The following is an 11,298-nucleotide window of genomic DNA, read 5'->3' as shown; positions in this document are numbered from 1 at the left end:
ATGAATAAAAATAGATACAGAGGCAGAGCAGCATTGAACAGACTGTCAAACTACAGCGGGAAGGCTGGGGAGGGTTGGGGGGCGGCAGGGGTGGGTAACAGATCAACCAAAGGACTTGTATGCATGCATATAAGCATAACCAATGGACATAAGACACTGGGGGGAAGGGGGAGAGGAGGCCAGGGGAATGTCAAGGGGCGGGGGGAAGGAGACATATGTAATACTCTTTGTAATACTTTAAGCATTAAAACAAAAAAAAACCAAAAAACAAAAAAGAAAAGAAAAGGGAATAGGACTGCAGGCCTTCCTTCCCGCATGGACCAGTGAGCCACCAGCAGAAAATGAACAGCTAGCGTGTGTAAGCTGCCCTTGATTAACCTGGGCCTCTAGCTCACACCCCTAGGCATTTGCTCGGGGACTTGCATGGTGACGGAAGGAATCAAAAGTCTGCCATCCTGAAGCTGCTTTTTCGGATATTGATTTTAAGCTGTTTATTAAGAAACAAAAGACTAAGAAAGAACCTTTGACCCTCCCCACGCCCTCTCCTGAGAGTCAGACTGAGAAGCCTGCTTCTGGAAGGAGGTCTTAGGATGCTGCCTTAGCCTAATTAAGCATGGTCAACAGGAGGGTTCAGGCAGGTGCCTGTCAGCTCGGTAGCCCCTGTGCCCGTTGTTTCTGAGTCAGCCAGCAAGAATTGTCCTGCCACGCGGGTTCCGATCTTCCTCAACTACCTGTGAATCGCCACTTCTGAAATCTAATACCCCATTCTCTCCCTTTTCTCCTTAGTCCAAAATGCCCGGCATACCCAATGTTGGACTTTTCATGGCTGTATCATGTCTACGTGAATTCCCCATGCGCATGTACTAAACTCTGATTTTCCTCCTGTTAAAAAAAAATGTACACCTGTCCAGCAAAGTGTCTCAGTCTGAATTCTTACCTGACCCCTTTGGAATCTGACAAAGGATGTGGGAAGAAAATGGAAAGCTGGTTAACTAATAAGTGCACATTTCAGAACTGGGGCCAGCAAACTTTTCCTATAAAGGGCCAGAGAGTAAATAGTTTAAACTTTGCAGGTGAGATTGCCCGACTCTGCCACAGACAATATCCAGACATGGGTGTGGCTGAGTGCCAATAAAGTTTCATTTACAAAAACAGCAGTACCTGCTGACCTTGTTCTAGAAGACAGAAAACAATGTACTCATTAATGAGGTGAAAGTAAATAAGTTCAGTGAATCCCAGACAGATGCTCCAATCCCATTGACTTAAAAGAGCTACATTCATTCATTCACTCAAAAAACATTGGAATATAGAGAATAGAGAGTGTCTTATTTCTCTTCCATCTTTGGTTGGCTCACCTATAGACCTTACAAGGCAACCCATGTTAATAACCTTATGTCCTTCCAAGTTCAAACAACATTACACACTCTCTGTATAGGCTTCTGTTAGTTTTACAGAAAGTGGGGTAAGGGCTCATATTCTGTATGTTTTTCTGCATTTTGCTTTTCTCTCCAAGTCTCGTGGTGTGGCTCTGATCATTTTGTACAAATGGCCACTTAATATTCCCACAGCGTGGCTCACATATAACACAGCAATTCCTTTCTAGTCTCGCTTTGGTTCCAGAGTGTTTGCTTTGTATTCCAGGTATGAATGTGACCCAAATGTGGTCCCTTGGTCTAGTGGAGGAGATGTGCAGTGGCGATGGTGGTGATAACAATAATGCATTTCCTCCACCACCACTCACTTGGATGCTGGCACTGAGAAGATCCCGAGGCCCTCACACCTGGGGCATGGGAAGAGGTGTCAGCACGCACATCAAGAAGCTGGCTCTTAAAGGAGGACCAGGTACATAGCCCACCAACTGCAGGAGAGTGGGTACCAGAGGCAGGGATTGGCAAGGGGGATATGATATGCAGAATGTGAACATTTGCCTGGCCAGCATGGCTTAGCTGTTGAGTATCAATCAACCTATGAATGATATGTCATGGTTCAATTCCCAGTCAAGGCTCAATCTCCAGTGGGGGGGGGGGGCGCATGTAGAAGGCAGCTGATCAATGATTCTCCCTCATCATTAATGTTTCTATCTCTCCCTCTCCCTTCCTCTCTGAAATCAATAAAAATATATTTTACAAAAAGAAATGTGGAAGCTTCAGGAAATCAAGCAGTGGAGTGTGGCTGGAATGTGGGGTGGGGCAGAAAAGAAGAAGATGGCCAGGCAGTTTGGGCTCATATGGTGAAGGGTCAGGGATAGGATTTGAGAAGCCCAGGGCTGCTCAGGGGTAGCCCAAATTTTCCTGAGTTACTAAACTTCTTCAAGCCCATTTGGCTGGCAGCACCCACCCAAGTTAGTCAGCTACAAGCATCACCTTCCCCCAATGGAATAATCCTCGAGGGAAGCCAGCCCAGAGCTCAAGATGACAAAAGGCATTTTTCAAGACACCATATTCCACAAAAGTTGGGTGCTGGGAGCAATGTGCTACCTTAAAACCCCTGGAAACTTTGCTCTTCAACTTTTCTGATATATTCATGGAGATATAACGATTATGGAGTGAATTGCATTCCCCAAAAGTTCACATGTTGAAGTCCTAACCCCAGTACCTCAAAACTATATTTGGAGATACTGTCTTTGAAGAGACAAGTCAGTTGAAATGAGATCATTAGGGTGGACCTTAATCCAACATGATGGGTGCCCTTACAAAAGAAGAGGAAATTTGGACAGACACTCACAGAGGAAAGACCAAGTAAAGACACAAAAAGAAGACTGCTATCTACAATCCAAGAAGAGGGGCATCAGAAGGAACTAACCCTACCAACACCTTGATTTTGGACTTCTGGTCTCCAGAATTGTGATATGATAAATCTCTGTTGTTTAAACCACACCTAGCTGACTACCCAACAATGTCCTAGGCTCAGTGCTGCCCATGGTGTGTACAAACCAAGCTCCAAATGGACTCTATCTTAGGGAGCTCATGGTTCACTCGGGGAGACACAGTCAAGTGTGGCAAGGATCCCTGTGAGGAAGGTGAGCCCAGGAAGCTGCCGGGGGAGACAAGGAGGGGCATATTCTCCAACCTGGTGGTTGGCCCAAGGAGCCACCCAGTGTGGATGGCACTTGTACTGTGTCTCATGGAGCCTCCAGTTGTGGTCCCTGCATTCAAGGTCTTTTTCTTTATCTCCCACCAAATTACTGGGAATTTTATTTTTAAAAAAATATATTTTATTGATTTTTTAGAGAGAGGAAGGGAGAGGGATAGAGAGTTAGAAACATCGATGAGAGAGAAACATCGATCAGCTGCCTCCCGCACACCCCCTACTGGGGATGTGCCCACAACCAAGGTACATGCCCTTGACCGGAATCGAACCTGAGACCCTTGAGTCCACAAGCTGACGCTCTGTCCACTGAGCCAAACCGGTTAGGGCAGGAATTTGATTTTTATTTCCTTCTGATTTTAACCTAGAAAATGACTGTTCTAACACATGACTTCCGTATGGTCATAAAAGAGAAGCTACTTACAGCGATCTTCGCCCAGTTCAGATAATATTGAAAATATGAAACGATTATATCTGCATACTCCTTACTTTCCTAGAAAGAAATCAAAGAGTAGGAAAACTGTTAGGATGATACTCTACTGAGTCAGGTAGTTATGGTCACATATCTACTTATTGGCATACTGATTTTTTTTTTATGTCTTTTTTGGCCCCAGCCAGTTTGGCTCAGTGATGAGAGTGTCAGTCCTCAGCCAGTCAAGGGCATGTACCTGGGTTACAGGCTCGATCCCCAGTCTTGATTGGTGTGTTTGCGGGAGGCAACCAATCGATGTGTCTCTCTCACATCAATGTTTCTCTCTCTGTGTCTCTCCCCATCCCTTCTACTCTCTCTAAAAAAATCAATGGAAAAATATCCTTGGGTGAGGATTAACAAAAAAAGAAAAAAAAGGAAAAGAAAGAAAAACTATTTTTAAAAAAGTCTTACTTCAATAATAATAGATGGAAGATCGTTTGTGATGAATTTCTGAGAAGAATCCAAAGCGTCAAGAATATTGGTCACTTTCACCTGGAAAACACAGCAACAATCAACATGGTGTCAAGTGATAAAAGGGTTTCATCGGACAATTTGAGTACTGATGTGAGTGCTGTTAATTCAATCCCACACCACCACAGCTTGTAAGGCAAGGGGACCATAGAACCAGCTCAATGCTCTGAGGTTCAGGGGGAAGGACATGGATATGTAGCAAGCATTTGAGCCAGATACTGGGCTAGGTCCTTTATCTGAATCACATCACTGAATACTCATAAGGACGAAAGGAAGGTATTGTTATGCCCCTTCATAGGCAAGGGGGCTGACTCTGCCCAGTCAATAAGCAAGGAAGCCTAAGACCTGGAATTTGAACTTTCACTCCAAAGTCCACATGCTTTGCACTGTCACACAAATAAGAACAAGGCCAATGCCTACCCACAGGACAGCTTGGTGCAAATTAGAGGTGCCCAGAGACCTCAGGGCACATAGCCTAGACAGTGAGTCAAGAGTGGATTTCTGCCCCCACCTGCCCCTCTTGAAGGTCAGTGCATAGCTGCCTGTTGTCACCCTTAATTCTGAAGTGTGTTGGGGTGGCACAGGATCTATATAAGGTCACCAGTCTGTCTCAGATTCCCTTGGCATGGGACACACACTTATGAAATGGTAGCCATGACTGAAGGTACAGGGACAGTCCAGAGCAGAGTAAACCTAATAGTCTTCAGAGGAACTAAGTCAGACCTTGGTACATCAACAAAGAGGCAGGCTCAGTGCTGCCCAGAGAGAGGACCAAGGGCCACCTAAGGAGCTCACAGTTTACTGGAGCAGTGGGGTGGGCAGGTGAGACCCAGTCAAATATGGCAAGAATCCCTATGATGAAGGTAAACATGCGGAGCTCCAAGGAAAGCCCAGAGAAGGACATGAAGTTTTCTGTGGTGGGGCTAACCTTCAAAACCTTCAGGGCAGCCCATTGCATTAAATGAGGAATATTCCTGAGCTGCCCATTGACATGGTGGCTACAGCTGAATGCAACACAGCCCGGGAGCTCAGTTTCCGTTGTGGAAATGTTTCCAACTCAGAGAGCCCCTGTGGTGAACTGTATTAGTTGGTCACGGCTGCCTGGTGATGACAGGCATGTTCGTGGGGCATGCTTTGGCCAATGGATGTAGAGGAAGTGGCCATGTGCTGGTTCTAAGAAATGGCTTAAAGGGCAACCTGTGTTCCCATTCATCCTCTAAATTCCTGTTCTGCACTCAGAGGATGTGAGGCAACCCAGATAGAAACTGCTCCTCCAGGCTGGTCTCTAGGGAAGGCAATGTATGGAGAAGACTACAGTCCACCCAACAGTGAAAGTCTGTGGTCAGAAGGCACTGAGACCTGAAGGCTGTTTGTTAGGCAGCATTATCTTGGTGAAAGTGACTGGTGCATCTTCTAAGTCTGCATCCTACACACCCAAGTGCAGCTTTCCCATGGGCCCAACCTTGTGCCAAAATGAGGTTTGTACTGATAGAAGTACTTACCAAAAAAATCATGGTAGGAAAACCCAGTTTGGCATTTAAAATAAGTGAGTCATTGAGACTTTTTAAAAATGTAAAGTACCTGAAAAAGCAACATCTCTGAAAGTCTGTATGCGCTTTATAATAAGACCCATGACTGAAAAAGAAAACACATCCTTGCCTTCAATCCACTGCCTCTTTGTTGAAGCTCCTGAATTTGATGGTGTAGTTCTTTCTAGTAAATAAACAGAGGCAATAGTTTCCAGCTTATGACATGAAGCAGCAAGATCACACACCTTTTGCACCCCCCTCACCCAAATCCAACTTTACTCTGAAATGGGTGTCATTCTGAAAAACAAAACAAAAACACCAGTCTCCAGTAACCATGTGCCGCACACACCTCTATGTGGGGAACTGGAAAACCAGGATGCATATTCTAGAGCTGCAAAGGGCAGCGCATAGCATACAAGTCTGTTACTTAAAGTAAAGCTGGCCAACACGAGTGGTTTAACGTGTATGGTTTAGAACAGGGACTGGCAAACATTATCAGTTTCAGACCAGATAGTAAAGAGTTGAGGCTTTGCGGGCCATGCCCTATCCCAACCACTCTACTCTGCTCTTGCAGCCAAGAGCAGCCACAGATCATCTGTGAATAAGGGAGCACAGCTGAGTCCCAATAAAACTTTTTGTAAAAGAGGACAACAGGCCAGCTTTGGCCCACAGGCTGTGGTTTTCAGGGCCAGAGTTAGCTAACTTCTGGTTTACACTGTGGGTCATGAGTACAGAATAACTTGCCTATTTGTAGACAGGTTGCTCCAGCTCTGAAAAAACCATGGAGCTCTGAGTCTGCTTGAAGGAAGACATTTAAGGGACATGCAAAACCCAGCTTTTAACGTGAACAAATTTGGCCCAGCCAGTGTTGCTCAGTGGTTAAGTATTGACCTATGAACAAGGAGGTCATGGTTTGATTCCCGGTCAGGGCACATGCCTAGGTTGTGCGTTCAGTCCCCAGTGTGGGGCATGCAGGAAGCAGCCAATCAATGATTCTCCTCATCATTGATGTTTCTATCTCTCCCCCTCCCTTCCTCTCTGAAGTCAATAATACACACACACACACACACACACACACACACCTATGAACAAATTTGTGCTGGGCATAAACAAGTATGGCAGAAAATTGTGATGAGCACAGCACAAACATTAAGAAAATTCAGTAAGAGGATTTTGGGGATACGCTAATGAATTAAAAAGTTAGAAGAAAAAGAGAGGCTAGTTCTAGTAGCTTCTGAAGTTGAGGTCAAGTGAGCTAATATGCTTCTCCAAATAGCTCAGCTTCTCGGCCTGAGGCCAATCGAATTTGACCCTTGTGACATGCACACGTGTCCTTGGGCCACAGGAAAGCCCACCAGTGGAATGGGCCGTGGTCAGTTTGCAGGGAGATGCCAGAGGCTGACTGTTACCAGTTGTAGTTCCAAAGGCAGGGCCTTGATATTGTGAATGTCTTTGATCTTGATTACGTTCCTTGTCAGGGACTCTTTTAAGACTCCGGGGGGCTACAGAGGGAAGAAATAAACACAGATCAACCCCATTTTTCCAGATGGCAGAGCACTTGAATGCCCAGCCCTTGTGCCATGGTATCTGTGGGCCTGGGAGCTGCCAGGAGGGGCCTCACGAGCTATGAGTTTTAAGCCACATTCATTAGCCATCCTGAGCGCCTTGGGCTGTGTTCCCACTCTCCCACCTCCCGTAACAGAGCTATAAGTCACTTTATAGTACCCATGTCCCTGTTTTGCAATGAGAAAACCAAGGCTTGACTGAGCCCATCTTCTTGAACTCACACCGCAGTAGGGTTTACTGTATGAAGGGGTAAAGGTCCTCCTGCCCCCGTCTCACGGGTGAGGAAATTAGGGCACAGATGGGGAAATGTCTTGCCCAGGGTCCCACAGTTAGGAAGTGGCTGAGTCAGGATTTCATCTGGGTCTTCCTCCAGACCCCAGGTGCTCCCCCCACCCCCCTGCTGCCAGCCCATGCTCCGCTGCTTCTTGAAAGGGACCATTTTGTTTCTAGCCAGCAGAGCAGCCAATGAAAGGGATGCTGATGAAGGAGGCTTGGATGGGGACACTTCTTTTTTTTTTCCATGTATTTTTATTGACTTCAGGGAAGAAGGGAGACGGAGAAAAAGATAGAAACATCAACGATGAGAGAGAATCATTGATTGGCTGCCTCCTGCACACTCCTCACTGGGGATTGAGCCTGCAACACGGGCATGTGCCCTGACTGGGAATTGAACCGTGACCTACTGGTTCATAGGTCGACACTCAACCACTGAACCACGCCAGCTGGACCCCTCAGCCATGTCTTATTAGTGATATGGAGGACCACACGGAATCTCCTCCCGTGCCCTTAGTTACCATCCCCTGCGCTGCATGGAACACGTATGCAAATGGGTTTGGCAGAGGAGGGATTGCTGAAGAGAAACAGAGCCAGTGATAAATCCATTATGGGCACCAGCACCAAGCACTGGCTTCGGGAAGAGCTGCGTGCACCCCGAGCCCACCATGGGAGCCTTCCCACGCTCACAGATTTTTGGGCCACGCGGCTATGGCTGCTGATGGAAACTTGAAGAAGTGTTTGTCAAGAAGGGATTATCTGCTGGGCTAGTGTGGCTCAGTGGTTGAGAGTTGACCTATGAACCAGGAAGTCACAGTTTGATTCCCGGTCAGGGCTCATGCCCAGGTTTTGGGCTTGATCCCTAGTGTGGGACATGCAGGAGGCAGCTGATCAATGATTCTCTCTCATTGTTGATGTTTCCCTCTTTCCTCCCTCTCCCTTCCTCTCTGAAATAAATTAAAATATTTTTTTTAAAAGAAGGGGTTCCTTGTGGTGTGAGGAATCCCTTCAGTAGCTCCCCTAACAGCCGTGTTGACATTGGATATTGACAGGGATTTCAGAATTTAACTGGGCCTTCGGGACTCACCAACTTGTCGGCGTGTTCTTTTAAACCACTTGCATATGTTAAGAGATTCACTTTGGTTAACGATTTACCTGTCTGAAAAAAAGAGATTAAAAAGAACTATGTAATGACTATGGTTTTTTAAAATCTTAATAACGTCTAATAGGCAACAGAAGGAACATGGTCCATAAAGTCAGGCAGACACTCATGCATAGCGTCTGCATTCGTCTTTAGACCCATGCGACCATACTATGCTACCACATGGAGAACAGAAGTACTGATTGGCACATGCTGTCACGCAGATGAACCTCAAAAATGGTGGCCTTAGCCCTGACCAGTTTGGCTCAGTGGATAGAGCATCGGCCTGCAGACTCAAAAATGGTGGGCCACATGAAGGGGTCAGTGAAGGCCATTAAACACAAAGGTCACATCCTGCAAGATCCCACTCATATCAAATACCCAGGACAGGTAGATGCATAGAAATGGAGCACAGGTTGGTGGCGACCAAGGGCCAAGAGGGGGGATGTGGGGCAGCTGCTGAAGGGACACAGGGCTCTGTTTTTGGGCGATGGAGGTGTTCTCGTGCTGGACAGAGGTGGGGCCTTGTGTCCCGGTGCGATTATCCTGAACACTAGCGATTGTTCACTTAAAAATAGTTGCTTTTCTATTATGTGAATTTCATCTTAATAAAAAAGTAAATCAAAACAGACTAAAAAAGACTTGTGTTCTAATTCCCCCCCCAAAGACCAATTGTGGACACATGGGTCATACATACCTCAGCCAAGTAAGTGTCATAATCGATTTGCTCCACTCCCGAGTCACTGAAATCCAGAAGGTTTCTTTTTCCTTCTTCTTTGAGGATAATGTCATCAAGGTTCACGTTAATCTTTTCAAATTCATTGTTCATGTATCTAATGTGCTGTGCAATAAGAAGTCATAAGTAAGTCCATTTTTCTCCAAAAAAAGTCACAGAGGAGCAATGAAATTACATCAGACAGCCCTGGCCAGTGTGGCTCAGTTGGTTGGGCGTCATCCCTTTACCACTGAAAGGTGAAAGGTTGCTGGTTTGATTCCCAGGCTTGGCACATGCCCAGGTTGCGGGCTCCATCCCCCACGGGGGGGGGGGGGCACATGCAGGAGACAGTTGATCATTGTTTCTCTCCTTCTCCCTTCCTCTCTCTCAAAAAAATCTGTTTCTTTTTTTTTTTTTTTTTAATTACAGGAGCCCGAACAGCATGGTTCAGTGGTTGAGCATTGACCTATAGACCAGGAGGTCAGAGTTCGATTCCCCGTCAGGACACATGCCCCGGTTTCGGCTCCATCCCCAGTAGGGGGTGCGCAGGAGGCAGCCAATCAATGATTCTCTCTCATCATTGATGTGATATCAATAAAAATATATTTAGAAAAAAAATTACACAGGACAAAAAAAATACACAGGCACTTGACTGGCATTTCTTCTTAACTCTTCCCTCCCCTCGCACCCCTTCCCTGCCTCTTTCCTTATGCCCTACGCAGAGCGCTATGTGAGGAGGTGGGGTGCAAAGCAAAATAACAGCACATCTTTAGTCTCAAGGACCTCAAAAGGCAGAGGCAATATCATAATAAAGGCACAGGACCTGCACCAGGACACCAGGGATGGGAGAGAACCTTCTAGGAGAGGAGGCAGGGAGGGCGAAACAGAGGAGGTGGCTTCTGAGTGAGTCTTAACGAAAGAGATGCTGAAAGGGGGCAGGCAGGCTGCATCCGGGACAGAAGGCACAGGCACTGGACTCAGGTGGTTGGGGAGCATGCATTTATGGGAGCAGGGAGGATGGCCTGGGGTCGTCCTAAGAGCCAGCCGGTAGTGCCGGCGGTGTGTGGTGCCCGAGGATGCTGGGCCCTCCGCACCCACTGCTACTCATCCTGGCACACAGAGAAAACGTCCGATGGCAGGCATGATGGGGAAATGTGTGGAGGGCATTTATTTAGGCTTGGTTACAAAATTACATTTTTATTTATGTATATAGGCAAGGTATATTTAGGGAATATAATCAATACAAAATGTGTATACTGTAACCCCCTTTTAAAATGTTTTAATTTGTTTTGTTAATCCTCACCCAAGGATATTTAGAGAGAGCAGAAGGGAGAAAGGGAGGGAGAGGGAGAGGGAGACACATGCCTATTGGTTGAGACACAGCTGAGAAACCCAGAGGGCCTGGAGGTGTAGGGGAGTGGGGATGGCCTTGACAGATGGCACCCTGAGCCTGGGCAGCTAAAACTCTCCTGCTCCCTCTGCTGGTCAGAAGGGGCCATTCCATCCTGTCCCCTTCCATCCCTGCTCCTACACTGTCCTGGGCCCAGGGCCAGCCGAGCTCAGGAGAGCCCATAGCTCTTAGTGCCTAGCCCCCCTCCAGGGACCTGGCAGAAAACGGTGGCCAGTCTTATAGAGCCAATCTCCCTGCGAAGCAAGTGGGGCTTGCTCCTCTCGGAACACCAACCCTCAGGGAGACAGAATCTTTCCCTTGGAGGCCCTGTTAGGGGACAATCAACTGGGGGTACTCATGCCTCAAGAGAGACACCAACTGGCGGGGAGGGATGCAAGTGTTTTGGAATTAGGACATACGAAGTGTCACTCCAAAATGGTTGATTTTATATGAATTTCACCCCCTTTTGAAGCAGCAAAGACAAGTGGATTGGGGAAAGAGCCACGGGAACGTCCTGGCTGGTTCCGGGTGCGTACCTCCTCAATGGTGAGATGCTTACTGACATTGTAGACATTCTCCAGCTGCAGGGCAGTGTAGATGCCTTTGTTGTCTTTGCAGTCACTGTGGGGATAAGCAGAGCGACCATGAACCAGA

The 11,298-nt window shown here is 46.9% G+C and overlaps 1 protein-coding gene across 3 annotated transcripts in view; it reads right to left on the bottom strand.

The window, feature by feature from the left end:
* PROM1 (prominin 1) overlaps positions 1-11,298 on the bottom strand; it is a 53,020-nt gene that overhangs the window by 4,786 nt on the left and 36,936 nt on the right. For all 3 annotated transcript variants that reach the window (XM_014549331.1, XM_014549333.1, XM_014549332.1), the window contains exons 14-20: positions 11,181-11,265; positions 9,237-9,380; positions 8,486-8,557; positions 6,969-7,061; positions 5,690-5,743; positions 3,971-4,051; positions 3,512-3,580 (exon numbers count right to left, since the gene is read on the bottom strand). In XM_014549331.1, the coding sequence (XP_014404817.1) occupies positions 3,512-3,580; positions 3,971-4,051; positions 5,690-5,743; positions 6,969-7,061; positions 8,486-8,557; positions 9,237-9,380; positions 11,181-11,265 (598 nt within the window). The remainder of the gene's footprint in view (positions 1-3,511; positions 3,581-3,970; positions 4,052-5,689; positions 5,744-6,968; positions 7,062-8,485; positions 8,558-9,236; positions 9,381-11,180; positions 11,266-11,298) is intronic.

The sequence above is a fragment of the Myotis brandtii genome, unplaced genomic scaffold (assembly GCF_000412655.1).
Source record: "Myotis brandtii unplaced genomic scaffold, ASM41265v1 scaffold547, whole genome shotgun sequence".
In the NCBI taxonomy this organism is placed as follows: domain Eukaryota; kingdom Metazoa; phylum Chordata; class Mammalia; order Chiroptera; family Vespertilionidae; genus Myotis; species Myotis brandtii.
Note: the sequence above shows the minus strand (reverse complement) of the source record. Positions and strands in the feature narration are given on the sequence as shown.